The following is an 18,517-nucleotide window of genomic DNA, read 5'->3' on the forward strand; positions in this document are numbered from 1 at the left end:
GTCCACATCTCTGCTCTGTGCATGCTCAGCCAAATCCGAGATATCTGCAAGCGGTGGCTGTTTACCCCGACCTCCCCACACGCCCAGGGCCCAGGCCTGCTGTCTCTGCCTGCTAGGGCTGCCCCACACAATGGTGGGCTCTTTACCCTACCCTCCCTACACGCCCAGGGCCCAGGCCTGGTGTCTCTGCCTGCTGGGGCTGCCCCACACAATGGTGGGCTGTTTACCCCACCCTCCCTACACGCCCAGGGCCCAGGCTCTGTCTGCCTGGGCTGCCCCACACAGCGGTGGGCTGTTTGTGGCCCCAGCCCGACCTCCTGCCTATACCTTAATCAGCAGATGCAGTGGTGATCAGCAGCCTGCCCAGGCAGGGCTCACAGAGGTGGCTTTCACCCTGGAATCCTTCGGGGAATTCTCTCAACAGGGAGAGCTTTTCTCTAATTTCCTTTTCTCACAATGTTCAGTAGCACAGACTCCTGGACAGCCTTTAGCAGCCACTGTAATTGTTTGCCTGTGGGCCTTACAAGGGCTTCACGTCTCATCGCCCCCTCTGGCTTTTAAGCTTCAGGAAGAACTCTGAGTTCACGTGGATTCTAGAGAAGAGCTGCAAATGAAGGAGCTGCTGGGCCTGAATCAGTCTCTCTCTGGAGGGCCAGTTGGCAAAACCTATGAAATTTTAAAATGCACATGTCCTTTGACCCAGTGATTCCATTTCTAGCAGTTGACCCTTCAGATATGCTCATATGCTCCGTAAACACACAGGTATAATGATGCTCACTGAAGTTCTGTTTATAGCAAAAAACGGGAAACAACCTAAATGACCATCAGTAAGATGTTAATTATGCTGAGTCATATAATGGAATACTATGCAGCTCTTTGGAGTCCCTGGGTGGTAAAAATAGTTACCATGCTTAGCTGCTTACCAAAAGGTTGGAGCTTTAATGCCACCCAGAGGAACCTCAGAAGAAAGGCCTGGCAATCTACTTCCAAAAAATCAGCCACTGAAAACCCTACTGAGGGCAGTTCTACTCTGACACACATGGTTGCTAGGAGTCAGAGTCAGCTCGATGCAACTGGTCTGGATGCAACTCTTAAAAAGAATGGAGTAAAAGATTGTTTTGGACAAGAATCATCCACAAAGGCTAAATCTAGGGCAGAAAGTTTGATAAGGAGCAGGATATCTGGTCTCAAAGTGTCTCCTTTGACTGCTATTGGTTGCAAGGGAAGAAGTAGCAACTCTACAATGAAAAAAAGAAGACAATGCCTTGACCAGGCAATCAAAATAGTATCACCAACAACTGGCAGAACACTGTGTGTCTGCAGACATGATACCTTGTTGCTTATGAGATACTCTGGTTAGGAATCATAGGGAAACTCAAACTGAGGAACATTTTATGAAATAACTGCTGTGTACTCTTGGTAAAGGAGAGGGTCAGCAAAAAAGAGGAAGACCCTCCACAAGCTGCACTGACACAGTGGCTGCAACAATGGGCTCAAGCGTAACAATGATCATAAGGATGGCATGGAACCGGGCAGTGTTTCGTTCTGTTGTACACAGGGTAGCTATGAGTCGGAATCGACTCGATGGCACCTAACAACACTCTTCAAACATGTCAAAGTCATAGGAGACAAAGTTAACCCTAGGAGTCACTTCGTATTAAAGAAGACTAAAGAGACATGCGGTGCCTCGGTGGTCAAATGGTTAAGTGCTTGATTACCAGCCAAAAGATTGGCAGTTTGAACCCGCCCAGAGGAACCTCAGAAGATAGGTTGGTGATCTGCTTTCTAAAGATCACAACCTTGGAAACCCTATGGAGCAGTTCTACTCTGCACACACGGGGTCTACGGAGCAGTTCTACTCTGCACACGCAGGGTCCATGGAGCAGTTCTACTCTTCACGCACGGGGTCCAGGCCACCACAGTCAGAGTCAACTCGTGATGGAAACTTAACAACAACAAACAGACAGCTAATATGGGATCCTGGACTGGATACTGGACCAGGGTAGGGAGAGGAAGGGAAGAAGATACAATGTAGAACATTATTGAAACAAATGACCAAACTGGAATAATGTAGATTGTAGATTCAAGCATTGTATCAATGTCAAATCTCTTGAATGTGATAATGTACGTATGTGATAGAACAATCTTGTTCACAGTAAACGCACCGGAAATATTAGGGGTAAAAAGGCATAATGTAACCAGCCTGCTCCAAATGGTCCAAAAGTACCTTTTTTCTAGATAAATAGATGAGAATGATAAAGCCAATGGGGCAGAATGTTAAACATGGTTAATAAATAAAATGTGGTACACCCACATCATGAACTAACACTCAGCAATAAAAAGGAACAAATTATTGATACATGCAGCAACGTACATGGCCCTGAAAACATCCTGCTGAGTGGAAAAAAGTCCAGATAAAAAAGACCACACATCCTATGATCCCATTTATGTGAGATTTCTAAAAAAAGGCAAAACTATAGAAAGAGAAAATGGATCAGTAGTTGCGTGGGGCTGGGGTGGGAGGTGAGATGGGCTGCAAATGGCACAAGGGCACTTTTTGGGGTGACGGAAGTTCTACACCTGCCTGTGCCGATGGTGGCAGACTGGGAGGGTGTTGCGTACAGTATGTAAGTCATACCTCGGTAAAGCTTTAAAAAACGATGGATTGGGAAAAAGAATACACAGGAGTACTCTCTCCTATTCTTAGAACTTTAGGTTTGAAAGCACTTCAGAATATAATATTTTTAAAAAACAAAATGAGTCGATGTGTATGGGCTGCTCTAAAATGATTTCCCAGGTATATATTTAAGTAAATAAAGTAAGGTGCAGGATAGTGTACACAGCGTGTCCAAAAAACTTACATATCTAATCGATGCACATATGCGCATGCTAAGAAGAGGGTCAGCAAACAGGGTGTACAAGTAAAGACTCATCAGAACACAGCCGTGCCTGTTTGCCCACGTCCTGTCTCCGGTTGCTTTTGTACGACGACAGCAGAGCTGAGCAGTTGCGACAGAGACCCTATGACCCACAAAACTTAAAATATTTTCTATCTGACCCTTGACAGAAAAAGTGCACCAACCCCTGGCTTAGAAAATGTAAGACATATACACAAGGCAATAAAGAGTTGGCTTGAGGAAGTGGGAATTGGGACCTGGGATGTGAAAGAGACCAAATTTTCATTGTTAAGTTCTTTTGTATTCTTTAAATTTTCTTTTTTTTTTTTGTCTTAAGTGACTACATAGCATTGCTAAAAATAATTTTCAAAAACAAGCTGAAATTGCCTTTCATTTTCAAAGACAAATGTTACCGCTGTCAACGCTCCCTGTAAACTCTGGTACCCGACCCTGGTTTACTCCACCTCTTCCTGACAGCAGAAACGAGTCAGCGAGTCTATTTATAAAGGAAAGCTTGCCTTCCCCAAGGATGTTTATCCTCAGAGGCTCATGTCACGTACCTGGTCCTGCTTCCCCCAGATGATCTGCGTCGGCACCTTGATCTTGTCCATGTTCTGATGAAGGGAGTGTCTCGACCTCTCACTGACGATTTCCAAAAACACTTCTCAGAAAAGGAAAACCAAGTCAGCGCACCCTGGGCTGTGCCCATGGGCAACACCGGACCCAGGATGATCCCCAAGTTCAGGCCACTGTGTTCTCTCTCCAGGGGCCCAGGAAAACATTCCAAGTCTCAGAAATTTAAGAAACAAAAGCCAGCTATCCACAAAGCTTCAGGAGGGACCAGTCCCTGGAGAAGGACATCATGTTTGGTAAAGTAGAGGGTCAGCAAAAAAGATGAAGACCCTCAAGGAGATGGATTGACACAGTGGCTGCAACAATGGGCTCAAACATAGCAATGATCATGAGGATGGCGCAGGACCGGGCAGTGTTCTATTCTGTTGTACATGAGTCGCAACCAACTCGACAGCACTGAACAACAACAATCTACAAAGCAACGCTCTTAACCAGCTCAAAACTTAAAGCAGGGCTACTTACGCTTTCGGTAGAAGTCATTATGAGGGATGCGGACGTCGACAAGGCCCTGCAGGATCTAAGGATAAATAAACCTGAGTTAGAGAGCAAGAGAAGACTCCTTTCCCCAGGCCTCACACAGCTCTGGGACAAGGAAGGGAAATAAAATCCAGCAATTCATTACACTGCCAAGGTTTTTAGGACCTGGCCCTCTGAATTCCTAGGGTTTTTATTATACAAAGTAGAGTCCCTGGGTGGTGCAAACAGTTAACGCGCTTGGCTGCTAACTGAAAGGTTAGAAGTTCCACTTCACCCAGAGGCACCTCAGAAGAAAGGCCTGGCAATCTATTTCCAAAAAAACCAGCCATTGAAGACCCTTTGAGTACAGTTTCTACTCTGACACACGTGGGTTTGCCATGAGTCAGAGTCGAATCAATGGCAATTACTTTTTTTTTTTTTTTAATTATACAATGTAATTGGGAGTTGGGTTCCTAAGATGCCTTTTTTCCTTTTTTTTTTTTTAATTGGGAAGGAACTTGGGTAGTATTGTGAAGCCAAAGGTCTCCCTGCAGCATGCAGAAAACACCTGAGATGGCCTAACAGTACCTTTATCTTGAGAAATTCTCTGCTTAGCAGAAGACACAATTTGGATGGAAATAATATCAAGTTATTATTCAATAATATCGAAATGCTGAACAAGGTCTATTAAACGTACAAATGAAACCACTGGGGATGAAGGGCCTCTTAAACAATGAAGAAATAAACTACTGAGAAGATTCTGGAAAGGGCTCTTCAGTCCTTTGTTTATCATCTGACATGGTCTCTGCCTTCCTTGCTGAGGCTGGTGACGAAGACAGGCCAGATCTCCTGGACCTGGGGCTACTGACCCTAAGAGGCGGCTGTGGCCTGAAGGAACATGGTCTACCTGAAGATTCTTGAGGTAGACTGCAGGGTTTACATGAGCAACCACCAGTCCTCTCAGCTACCTGGGAAGATGACCCCTTAAATGCACTCCACCAGGACTCCTGCCCACTGACCGAAGTGGGGAAGGGCCAGCCAGGGATGCTTTGGGTTAAACTAACCCCTTGGAGTAGGATGAGAATCTGTCTAGTCTGGAAGTGGAAGCCTAGAGGTGAGACCAGCGGCAGGTTGTTGACCTTGATTCTGCTCAGCATATATCCATCTGTCCGTCCGTCCGTCCATCCAATCCATCCATCCAATCCATCCATCCACCCACCCACCTACCCATCCACGCTCCATCCCTGTATCACCTACGTATTCACCTATCCATCCATCCATCTTGCATTCCTAAATCATCTATGTATGCACCCATGTATCCATTCTCATCCCTGCATTATCTAGACATTCACCCAGCCACACGGCCAGCCATTCAGCCTCTCATCCATCCTACATCCCTGAATCATATGTCCACACACATGGGTCAGGTCATGCATCCATCTATCCCGCATGTGCCCATCCATGCATTCTCCATCCCTGCATAATCCAGGCATCCTCCCACCCATCCTCCATCCATCCGTCTCTCCATCTGTCCATCCATCCAGTCTATACCTAGGATCTACTTCATGCAAGCACTGTACTAGAGCCTGGGGATAGAATAGTGAATTAAGACAAAGACCCTGAACTTCCAGAGCGTAGAGTGGAGGACACAGATGTGCAGACAATCACAACACAACATGACACTGCGGGCTAAGTGCTCAAAGGCATCTTCTCTCCTAGGAGGGAAAGGCTTCTGGAGCTGCCATATATTTTCTTTCACTGATTCCATATCCCTGAAAACTCAAAACATTAGCTTGGTTTCTGTATTTTGGGAAGGGACCATAGCTAGGAGGCAATTTTTCAACTTCACCACCACAAAGGGAGGCAGGGGATTTCAGAGCTAGATAATACCACTGTTGATGCTGAAGTATACCTTGACCTTGTGATATCAGAAAACAGTGATGGTTAGAGAAATCCCCACATCCTTTGCGTTCAGGAAAACGGCCTGCTGCAAATAGCCACCCTTTCCCTAACACTTAGAAAATAAGACTCACAGATGCCCCCTTGCTTACTTAGGACAAGGCCACCAGACACAGACCATCCAAATTCCCTTCATTGCCTCGTAAATGAGTAACTGAATTGCTTGTCCCCACTGATTAATCAGAAACAAAGTGCCTGTTAGCCAAAATTGGCTTAAGCTCTCTTTCCCCCATGTCCCCGCTCTTTGACTCACCTTCAGCCTGAGCTAGCATACCACCCGTCTTTAAGGGGCCCTTCCAGAGAACAGGCTGACTTCAGCACATACTGAAGCCTGTGAGAACTGGAACTCAGCAGGACTGCCTTGTTTTTCCAGTTCTTGAAAATTTTTCTGCCTTCTCTGACAGGTTTCCACCTTACACAGGTTCCGGCTTTCTAAGGTTTTATTGTAAGGCAGTCCTTGGGTAATGAACATCCGAATTACATACAGCCTATAGTTACAAACTAAACATCATAAAGCCTTTTAAAAATTTGAGGTACATACAGTGGTTCATAATAACAAACGGGCACTACTCTGCAATACCCATCAAAACATTATTATTATTACACAGACATTTGACTGATATTAGATAGGAACCGTACCTAACTGTTGCGGAACCCAGCTTAGGTACAAATTCAATTTAAAGACAGACTTAGGAACAGAACCCGTTCGTAATCCGGGGACTGCTTTACATTCTGATTCACTGTCTGATGACATCAGCCTTTCAGGCTACTCCTCCACACCTGGGTTTCTTATAGCTGTGTTTGCTCTCAGTCTCTATTAAGAAAATGCTTTCTCCCTAACTCTTTGAGACCTTATGGTCTGAGTGTTCTCCCCTCCCCGACGGCTATAACAGTCCCTTTTCTTTCTGGATAAAGCTTCTCTCTATCAAAGTCTGGAATTGTTCTTTTTTTTTTTTGACACCAAAGAATCAGATTTTGGGTGCTTCTTCCCCTGGGCCTCCTCAGAGACAGTCGTACCCATGAACTGGGTAGTGTTCCCAGCTTCTGAATAGAGCCCATTCTCTCCACTCCTGGGAGGACCCACCCTATACCCTGAGGCAGAGCCCAATTCCTACAATTAAAAAACAAAACAAAAAACAGTTGACCACTGAATCATTCCAATTCATGGTGATCCCATGTGTGTCAGAGTAGAACTGTGCTCCATCAGATTTTCATGGCTATGACCTTTTGGAAGCAGATCACCAGACCTTTCCTCCAAGGCACCTCTGGATGGATTCAAACAGATGACTCTTAGGTTAGTTGCCAAGCTCTTAACTGTCCGCACTACCCTGGGACTCCTAATCCGTAATGTTGTTGCGTGTCAAGTCAATGTCGACTCATAGCAACCCGATGGGACAAAGTAGAGCTGCCCCATAGAGTTTCCTAGGCTCCAATGTTTGCAGGAAAAGATTGCCAGTTCTTTTCTCCCACAGAGAGGCTCATGGTTAGAAGCTGAGTGTGAAACCATTGCACCACCAGGGCTCTTTATTCTTGGAGAGAGACGATTTGGTGTAATCAGGCCTCTTGCCATGGACACTCTCCTCTTGGCTCTATACGAGCTCATTCAGACCCATGACTGTCAGCATCTGTCTGCTGATAGTGCTAACTGTATACCTCTAGGCCAGATTTCTCTCAGCTCCGCTAGTATACACAACTTCCTGGTGCTAACTGTATACCCCCAGGCCAGACTTCTCTCAGCAATGCTTGTATACACAACTACCTACTTGACATCTCCATTTGGAAGCCTCACAGACAACTTGAATCTCACCCACACACACACCCACTGCCATCAAATCAATTCCGACTCATAGCAACTCTATAGGACAGAGTAGAGCTGCCCGATAGAGTTTCCGAGGAGCGCCTGGCAGATTTGAACTGCCGACCTCTTGGTTAGCAGCCATAGCACTTAACCACTACGCCACCAGGGTTTCCAACTTTAATCTAACACACCCAAAATGGAGGTCTTAGCTTGTCTCCCAAATCTGCCCTCTCCTGCCTTCCCCGTAACCTTCATCCCCATCCCCCAGTTACTTGAGTACAAGAAATCACCTGAGACTCCTCATGTTCCCTCATCCCAAAAGCATCTCAGATCTGTCTCTTTCTCATCTTCATTGCCACCACCCTGGTCTAAGCCACCATCACTTCCGGTTCACAACAGGCTCTTCATGGATTTCTCTGCTTCTACTTTTGCTCCCTACAGCCCTTCAGTGGTTTTCCTATTGCATTTCGGAAAAACCCAGACATTTTCCCATAACCTATAAGGCCCTATAGGATCCAGGCCAGTGCTTCTCAAAGTGGTTCTTTCTTCTCCCTGAGGCCCTACCAGGGAGCCTGTGAGGTCAAAAACTTTCATGGTAAGATTAAGTGTTACCTGCCTTTTTCAATTTCATTCTCTCTCAAGCTTACATGATATGGATTAATGTATCAGTCTATAGCTAACGGAATGAGTGTGTATATTCTTGCGTTTTAATTTTTTCTCAGTTTTAATGTCTAATATGGTAAATATCAACTACATCTATTGATATAAACAAAAGTTCTTTGGGTTCCTCAACCATTTTTAAGAATGTAAAAAAATCCTGACATAGAAAAAATGAGGACCTCTGATCTAGTCCCTGCCTCCCTTTCCAGCCCCACCTTAGCCACTCTCCCCCTTGCCCTCCAGGCTCCAGCTGCCTGAGCCTCCTTCCAGCATTTTGAGCTTGCCTGTGTTTTTTCCACCTCTACACATGCTGTTCCCTCAAAGAGGCTTATCGAAGCTTTCCGCACCCCCCATTTTTAATCGCTGCACCCTCTTCATTTCCTCCATAAAGCTTATTACAATTTGTAATGATTTGTTTACTAGTTAACTGTCTGCTACCCTCACTGGACTGTGTGAACTGTCTTTCCAAGGACCTTCTGTCTCATTTATTCACCCTGGTGCCCACTCAGGCCTGGTGGCACAGTGGTTAAGTGATACAGCTGCTAACCAAAAGGTCAGCAGTTTGAATCAACCAGCCGCTCCTTGGAAACCCTATGGGGCAGTTCTACTCTGTCTTACAGGGTTGCTATGGGTTGGAATCAACTCGATGGCAATGGGTTTTTTTAGGGGTGCCCACTCAGTGTCTGACATGTCATAGACACTATACAGATACTCACTGAGTGAATGAATGGATGATACTTGTTGAGCAAATGAATGAATGAGAACATGAAAGGGCCAATGAGTAGATGAAGGAATGAATGGAGCTGGTCCTCACTGCCTGAGCCAGGCTGCCCAGCTTGTGGCGAGGGCAGGCTCCTTGCTGCCGAGACCACGTTACCTGCTGGGGCACCTTGAAGCGGACATAGGAGCAGAGCTGGAGCATTTCGCTCATCTCTTCTGGGGTGGACGGGATCAAGGGAATCTTCTTGACGGAGGCCGAGTCCTGCAGTTCTTTGAGCCGTTGTACAAACTGGTTATCCGTTGAGTACTGCAGACCTATGGGATTCAAACCAAAACAGCTTGGCATACATCTGCCATTTATGTACATTCCCATTTCTGCAGTAAACTCCAAGATCCGCCCAGAGCTAATATATTTCAGGTTTCTTTCACCAGTAGATTTTTTTTCCTCAGCACTAGATTTTTTAAAAAATTGATACTGCATCCTTAGCTCAGTATCAAAACCACACTCTGAGAAGCATCCTTACGGATGTCTTAGAGCCTAGCTCCTCAAACTGTGGTCCCTGGACCAGCAGCATTGGCATCACATGGGAGCTCCCAAGAAACTCAGTATCTCGGCTCTGCCCTGAGCCTCTTGAATCAGAATCTGCATTTTAATAAGTTGCCAGAGGATTCCTATGCATACTAGAGTTTTAAGCAGCACTAGTCAGAAGACAAGGAACCCTGGTGGTACAACAGTTACACACTTGGCTGCTAACCAAAAGGATGGCAGTCGAAACAGCCCCCCTCCCCCCAAGTGGCTCCATGGGAGAAAGACCTGGAGATCTGCTCCCGTAAAGATTACCCAAAACCAAACCCAGTGCCATCAAGTTGATTCCGACTCATAGCGACCCTATAGGACACAGTAGAACTACCCCACAGAGTTTCCACGGAGCGCCTGACTGATTCAAACAGCTGACCCTTTGGTTAGCAGCCATGGCACTTAACCACTATGCCAACAGGGTTTCTCCATAAAGATTACAGCCTAGAAAACTCTATGGGGCAGTTCTACTCTGCCACATGGGGTCGGTATGGGTTAAAATTGACTCCACAGCACACAACGACAACAGTCTAGAAGACAACTTGTTGAGCCCATTTCACATCTGTGTCTTTGAGAGATTGGATAAAATACGTGAAGAAAAAGAAAAAAAAATATCACTGGAGTGATTTACTACTCTTTCCTTTGGCCTGGACCCCTTTCCTGTAAACTCTTCCTCTAGGAACAAGACACAAAGCGTGGGGAGAGTGGGAGTCTTCTCCTGAGCTGTCCCCGTGTCAGGGCAGCAGCACCGCTGCCGTCTACACAGGCCCTTTTCTCTAGAAGAGCATCAGGCTTCTGCTGAGAACCAGTCTCTTGAAGCTGACCATTACTTCCCACCACCCTGGAGCATGACCCAAGGTGGTCTATGGAGGCTGATGCTCCACAGGAGTGCAAAGCTAGTCTCACTTCCATGACTGAGCAAATTTCTAGGTGTCGAGCTTAGCCCCAAAGCTAGATTTTAGAAAGAAGGACAGTGGTATCAATGATACGGGCTATGCTGCAGAAATCCATACCTTATGGACCTCCTCTCTGCAGCAACCCTTTTGATCTAATGTGGGGTATGGAGTGTGGCTTTCACAATGCCGTTGAGGAGATGACACGGTCTTTCCACTTGTACTTCTGTTATAGCAGTACTAGATAAATAAGACAGTAGGTCTGATATGATAATTGTTCTATAGCTATTGTTTGTTTAGTTATCACTAAAACACTGCCTATTTCCAGAGCACTTGTCTTAGTCATCTAGTGCTGCTATAACAGAAATACCACAAGTGGATGGTTTGAACAAACAGAGATTTATTCTCTCACAGTTTAGGAGGCTAGAAGTCCAAATTCAGGGTGTCAGCTCCAGGGGAAGACTTTCTCTCTCTGTCGGCTCTAGGGAAAGGTCCTTGTCATCAATCTTGCCCTGGTCTAAGAGCGTCTCAGCACAGGAACCCCAGGTCCAAAGGATGTGCTCAGCTCCCAGTGCAGCTTTCCTGGTGATATGAGGTCCCCCTGTCTTTCTGCTCACTTCTGTCTTTTGTCTCTCAAAAGAGATTGACTCAAGACACAACCTATTCTTGCAGAATGAGTCCTGCTTCATTAACATAACTGCCTCTAATCCTGCCTCATTAACATCATAGAGGTAGGATTTACAACACATCGGAGACTCATATCAGATGACAAAATGGTAGACAATCACACAATACTGGGAATCATGGCCTAGCCAAGTTGACACACATTTTTGGAAGACACAATTTAATCCATAACAGCACTCATTGAAACGATGCTGCTGAGGAAAGGGTCACAGCAGACACTGGCCACTTGTTTCTTCAGAGTGGCAGATCCTGCTGTGCTCAGGTCCCTCCCCGGGATATTTTAGCTTGTAACTTACCAGCAGGGCACACAAGGGACAGGCTGCAGATATCCGATGGGTAATAAGCAGCGTACACCCCAGCCACGTGGCCGCCCATGGAGGTGCCTACCAGATGGAACGGCTTTTTGTTCAGCTTGAGGCATTCTACAAACTAGGAAGGGAAATGAGGGGAGGCTTGGTTATACAGCTGTGGACAATGAAAATTACAGAGCAGCAAACTCCTGTACTTCCTTTGGGGACAATTAAAAAGGGCTACTGATGAAACAGGGTCTCAGACTCTACTGGATCCGTTTTAAGACGAGTATTTCTCTTTACCTGGCACAAGTTATTGACAAGTCATTTATAAGTAAACAAGGGCTCTCCTAATTCATGAGTCAGCAAACTTTTTAATAAAGGTCCAGAGAGTAAGTACTTTCTCTTTGTATACCATCTAATCTCTGTTGTAACTGCTTGACTCTGCTGTGGTAGCACAAAAGCAGCCAAAGACAATACATCAGTGGAAGAACATGGCCTTGTTCCAACAGAAGTTGGTTTACAAAAACAAGTGGCAGGCCAAATTTGGCCCAGAGGCAATATTTTGCTGACTCCTGCCGTAATTCAAAGCCCTTTCCATCTGTCCATCCGTCCATCCATCCATTCATCCAATCATCTAACCATCTAACACATATTTATCAGATATCTATTATGTACCAGCGACATGTGCTGAGTACACAGCAAAGAGCGAGAGAAACAGGGTTCCTGACCTTATTAGAATACTCAGTTTAAGGGGGAGGCAGACATTAAATAAATATCCTCATCTGGGGAAAAAAACAAATTAATGTCAATCTGAAACTTATAGGCTAACAAATTCTGAAACGGCTCATGAGCCCCTGTGGCCTGGAGTGCCTAGCCAGAGAGGCTGGCGATAGATGCTAAAGTGGGACGAAATGCAGGGAATACCACCCCCAACCTCCCCAATCAGGCACAGAGGCTATTGCTGTCATCATGCAGCTAATAAGCAGAAAAATGGAACCCCCAGAGAAGGAAATGGTCTTGAGAAATTCCAAACTCCTTTTTCAAAGAGCTGAGAAAACGACCAGATTGTTATTTCTTCAGAAACAACCACAGGAGGCTTAGTGGAGGACACCTGCAATAAGCCTTGGCCCACCGTAGCTGACCAGGACTACTATCTGCTTGCCATGTTGTTCACAATTACTTGCAGACAGAATGCATTGGGAATGGGCCATGAATCAGCGTGGAACCCTCTTGCCTGCTCTCCAGACTTGGCCATGCAATGGCAGGTAGGACCCAGTCTGGGAAGTTTTGGTGGCATCTCCTGCTTACCTGGTGTATCCTCTTGACTTGCCCATCTATGGACAGGTCATCCATGGAAGAGCGGGTGGTTCCCTCGTGTCCTGGCATGTCCACGCAGACCAAGTGCAGGTTCTTGGGAAGGAACTGAAGACACACAGCCCCAGAGAGTCAACATGTGGTGTGCAGGACATGTCTGTCCTTTTTCCTAGGTGACCTGAACAGCCATCCCTGGGGATGTGTTTGAGCCTGGGCCACTTGGTGTTTTACCCCAGTAACACCTGACATGAATAAGCATGGCCAGAAGCCTCACAGGGAGCAGAGGCCCTCCTTCTCCTTTCTCACACCCTGTCTGTACTTACTCCAGTCAGGTAGCTGCTGACTTGGAACTAGAAGGGGTTCAGTTCCCCAGAACACTGACCAGCTCCAATAGGAGCCATGCTTTCCCTAAGAACCATGTCTGATCACCCCAATTCTGGTTTCAGTAACTTTACATTTTCCTGCATTAAGGTCTAATGCCAGGGGTGATGATCATCCTAAAACAACTTTCACCTTCTTCCGTTTATATATGTACCACTTTCAACCAGGAAACTGAGAAAAACCAGTTATCAACAAACATCCAGTTACATGAAGGATGCTTATCTGAGGTGGGGTCAGGAAGCAAGAGGCTCATGAACACATGGGATGACTGTCCTCATGGTGAAATTTCGAAATAAGAACACAGGTAAGCAGAGGATCTGTGAGCCCTTTCCTCCAGGTATACATAATTACTTGGGATCATTCTGGTAGTTCTGCTTGAGTGGGGAGCCTCGGGGGCAGCCCTCCCAAGACCTCTCCCAGCCCTGGCCTCACGAGCCAGTTACCCTTACCAAGTCAAACAAGTAGCCACAGCCAAGTAAACCTGGACAAAAAATGACTGATTTGGGAAACTATTCCAGAAAGCTGCTAGATCAAGGCCATTTCTCTACATGGCTAAAAAGTGAAAAAGAAGCAAAAGTAGAAGAAAGAAGGAAGAGGGAAGGAGAAAAAGAAGGTGAAGGAAGGGAAGGAAGAGGAGGAACTTGGAGTATAAAAGAAGAAATTAGTTTTTTAAAGCCTGATCTTAATATCCATGGCAACTCCAAGATGAAGCCGAGCGTCAGAAACCCTAAGAAATACTCACAAGGTAAAATGATTTCTAAGGCACAGATTTTATGAATAATATTCAACCCAATAAACTTTTGCCTGACAAATGAATGTGAATAATACATTGGGTTAGTTTGTAAGTAAGATGACTTGACCCACAGTTCAGGGCTCCCTTTGTTTTCTATCACTTCTGATGACATCAGGTCCAAGTGGAAACCCTCAGTACTGAGTGACAGACGCCCTTTTGCAAGAGAAGAATCTAGAACCTCACCTTGACCACGCTAAGCCACATATCCTTGTGTGCAGAGAATCCGTGGAGCATGAGGATGGTGGGTTTGTGCCCTGGTCTGCCACGGAAGGAGTAACAGAACTGATAGTCTTCATGGTAGACGTAGCGGACCTGCATGCCCAAAGTCCTACGCCAGTACCTGGGGAGGAAAAATAATGGCAAAACAAAATCAGCAAGCTCCAGGGAAGTGGCTTCAAGATGGGACACAGGTCTTCTCTGTACGTCTTATTCCGTGGAAAGGCAAACACTTCTTCCAGCCTTGCCCTCCATGTAGGTCTCCGGAGTCACCCAGAGCTTCAACCACAAGAAGCAGTAAACAAAACTGTCTTAGCCATCTAGACAGCTATAACAGAAACACCACAAGTGGATGGCTTTAACAAAGAGAAATTTATTCTCTCACAGTCCAGTAGGTTACAAGTCCACATTCAGGGTGTCAGCTCCAGGGGAAGTCTTTCTCTCTTTGTCGGCTCTGGAGGAAGGTTGCTGTCCTCAATCTTCCCCTCATCTAGGAGCTTCTTAGGCCCAGGGACCCCAGGTCCAAAGGACACACTCTGCTCCTTGTGCTGCTTTCTTGGTGGTATGAGGTCCTCAACTCTCTGCTTGCTTCCCTTTTATCTCTTGAGAGATAAAAGGTGGTGCAGGCTACACCCCAGGGAAACTCCCTTTACACTGGATCTGAGTAAGGGTGGTGTTACAATCCCACCCTAATCCTCTCAACATAAAATTATAATCGCAAAATGGAGGACAACCACAGAATACTGGGAATTATGGTCTAACCAAGTTAATACACACATTTTGGGGGGGGACAATGTCAATTCATGACAAAAACCATTCCAGAAAGCTGTTCTACTAATCGCTTGTACTAGGAAGGGGAAAGGGGGTGTTTTCGTAAGAAGTATTTCTCACGTAATAACCTTGTGTTAATACATATTCCCAAAGACTTGCAGAGTGACAACTTGTTTCTCGAGAACTATCTGCGTTGGTCCTTTGGCCTTATTCCTGACAACATATGGCAGCTGTTTGAAAGCTCGGCTCCTGTTGGTTATATAAGACTTGGCAGTGCTAGAGTTTGGCGTTAAATCAATTTCAATTCAAAATTACCATCTAAACAAATTGAACTACCTGCATGAAGAATCCCTCCAAGATGGAAGATAAAATTAATTCAATCAGAGATCCACTTTATGGTATGCTTTGCACCAAAGAGATAGCCAAGTCTTGCCCATGCAAAAGTGAATAGTCTAAATGGACTGATTTTAACCCTTTGTATAAAATAAGGGGAGGGAGGGAGGGAGATAAGGACAGATAGTCATATGTACTTGTATCTGCACACAGAAGTATGGAAGCATATATAAGACAGTCCATTGTCTGGATGTATTACAAACTATATAACAGTTGGACTACTTTGCTGTTATTAAAATTGGTGTTTTCAAAGCATATTCAATAATATGGAAAAATGTTGATGACATATCAAGTGGAAAAAAAAAGTACCCCAATTTTTCTTATACTATTGATTCCAATTCTGTTAAAACATTTTTAATTATACACACATTGTTATTGTTTTTAGGTGCTGTTGAGTCAGTTCTGACACAAAGCGACTCTATGTACAACAGAACAAAACACTGCTTGGTCCTACGCCATTCTCACAATTGTTGCTATGCTTGAGCCCATCATCGTAGCCACTGTGTCAATCCATCTCATCAAGGGTCTTCTCCTCTTTCATTGATCCTCTTCTTTACCAAGCATGATGTCCTTCTCCAGGGACTGATCCTTTCTGATAATATGTTCAAAGTACGTGAGACGAAGTCTCGCCATCCTTCCTTCTAAGGAGCATTCTGGCTGTACTTCTTCCAAGATGGATTTGTTCATTCATCTGGCAGTCCATAGTATACTCAGTATTCTTTGCCAACACCATAATTCATGGCATCAATTCTTCTTTGGTCTTCCCTACTCATTGAGGCAATTGAAAATACCATGGCTTGGGATAGGTACACCTTAGTCCTCAAAGTAACATCATTTGCTTCTTAACATTTCAAAGAGGTCTTTTGCAGCAGATTTGCCAATTCAATATGTTGTTTGATTTCTGGACTGCTTCTTCCTTGGACATTGACTGTGGATCCAAGTAAATGAAATGCACACATGGAGTGGAAGATAAGAAGTGGCAAAAAAGAAAGACGCATTGAAGAAAATGATTAGATGGCTATGGGTAATGTATATTTTCTTTGTGGTACCTTTTTATAATCTTCAAATTCTCTACAGCCCTAGCAGAAAGTACCCAAGGAGGAGCTGGATGGGCTTTGTAGAAAAGACGAGATTTGAGTAGGTACCCAGGCAGTCAGGATCTATTAGCTGGAGACAATGGTGCAGGTGTGCCATGAAGTAGGCATGGTGGGGGCAAGGGCATAGGAATCACCACATGTAGCTTGAACCCGGAGGGATGGGAGATGGGGCTGGCAAGGCAGCATGAAGTGCCAGGCTCAGGAACCGAAGACTTCTCCACGACCAGGTGGAGCTCTTGGGACTACTCACTACTTCTTATTTTTCATTTAAAAAATTAACCTATTTTTTCAGGGCCTTGAATTCTTGTGAGGGGTGGTGCTATGGCGCTGGATTAGAGCTGACACTATTCACTCTGAAAAAACAAAGAAACAAGAAAACCAGGAATGCTTTTATGTTACAATTGGTACAGCCACTGGAGAACTTTACCAAGGCTCTGGAAACAAGGAGCTGGAGAACTAATATTTTCAACAGCATCAAATGATCCGATCAGTGAAAAAGTAGGAAGAAGACTCTTAAAGCTTACCAGGCCAGCTAAAAAAATTATGGAAGACCCATGGCCCAGATGGAAAAAAAAAACTGCCTTGTTTGGTTGAAGGGTAAGAGCGAGTAAAAAAAAAAAGTTACCTCTAATTCATAAACGTTATAAAGGCAGAGAGGTTAGAAAATAGCTGCACTGGTTCAGAACAGAAGCAAAGACAAGAACGATGCTGGGACCAACCAATGTCTCAGCAACCAGATCTTTTACAGACAGACATTCTCAGTACAGGAGCCAAATTCCTCTGATTTCAGGGACAGAAGTCACTGAAGACTCTACTGACCTAAACAGAGAAACCCAAAATGGAAACTCTGTGGGGTGCCTCTTAGAGAAGGCTTCCCAAGTCCTGGACCCTTGTGCTACAAGTCTCGCCTTCTCCAGTGGACAGGACCCTCTGAAGAAAAGTACTTCATCATTTCTTTTTATTGAGATATAGTTCACATAAGACTCACCCCTCTAACGTGACAACCCGGTGGTTTTTAGCATATTATCAGCAAAGTTGTGCAGCCATCACCACTATCTAATTTTGTAACATTTTCATCACCTCAAAAGGAAACCCCGGACCCATTAAGCAGTCACTCGCCACTCCTCTTTTCCTCCGTCCTCCGGCAACCACTCATCTAGCTTCTGTCTGTGGATCTGCCTAGTCTGGACATTTCACATAAATAGGATCACACGATATGTGGTCTTTTGCGTCTGACTCCCTTCACTTAATGTAACGTTTTCAGGGTCCGTCCATGTTGTACCTCATTCCTTTTGAAGGCTGAATAACAGCCCATTGTATGGGTATATATTTTGTTCATCCATTCATCTGTTGATGGACGTTTGGGTGGTTTCTACTTTGGCAATTATGAATAATGATGCTATGAATATATGTGAACCTTTTTAATGTGTGTGTGTAGAAATATGTCTTCAATTCCCTTGGGTGTACATCTAGGAATGGAATTGCTAAGTCATATGGTAACTCTATTTTTAACCTTTGGAGAAACTGCCAGACAGTTTTCAAAGTAGCTGCACCATTTTACACTCCTGGCAGCAATGTACCAGGAGTCCAGTGTCTCCACACTTTTACTTATCCTTTTATGAAGAAACTGTTAATCAAAGTATAACTGTTACATAGAAAAGTGCACAAATTCAAGTGTACAGCCCAATGAATCTGCACAAAGTGAACGAATCCATGGACCTGCCAACCCAGATCAAGATCTAGAATATGAAAGCATCTCAGACACCCACCCTCCTGCCTCTCCCAATCGCTACCCCGTAAAGGTTACTACAACCTCACTTCCATCTCCCTAACACAGCCTTTCCTGTTTTGTCCCTTTACCATACATACAATAGGCTATTGTGTCTGGCTCCTTTTGCTCAATATTGTTTGTGGGAATCATTCATGTTGTAGAGCGTATCACTATTTCTTCCCTTTTCCTAGTTATAGCATCCCATTGTATA

General features: G+C 44.9%; 1 protein-coding gene across 4 annotated transcripts in view; it reads right to left on the reverse strand.

The window, feature by feature from the left end:
* ABHD6 (abhydrolase domain containing 6, acylglycerol lipase) overlaps positions 1–18,517 on the reverse strand; it is a 62,915-nt gene that overhangs the window by 4,802 nt on the left and 39,596 nt on the right. For all 4 annotated transcript variants that reach the window (XM_003410039.4, XM_023547577.2, XM_023547576.2 and 1 more), the window contains 6 exons: positions 14,242–14,398; positions 12,879–12,992; positions 11,574–11,706; positions 9,281–9,438; positions 3,993–4,047; positions 3,458–3,558 (listed from right to left, as the gene is read on the reverse strand). In XM_003410039.4, the coding sequence (XP_003410087.1) occupies positions 3,458–3,558; positions 3,993–4,047; positions 9,281–9,438; positions 11,574–11,706; positions 12,879–12,992; positions 14,242–14,398 (718 nt within the window). The remainder of the gene's footprint in view (positions 1–3,457; positions 3,559–3,992; positions 4,048–9,280; positions 9,439–11,573; positions 11,707–12,878; positions 12,993–14,241; positions 14,399–18,517) is intronic.

This window comes from Loxodonta africana, chromosome 22 (assembly GCF_030014295.1).
Source record: "Loxodonta africana isolate mLoxAfr1 chromosome 22, mLoxAfr1.hap2, whole genome shotgun sequence".
Classification (NCBI taxonomy): Eukaryota; Metazoa; Chordata; class Mammalia; order Proboscidea; family Elephantidae; genus Loxodonta; species Loxodonta africana.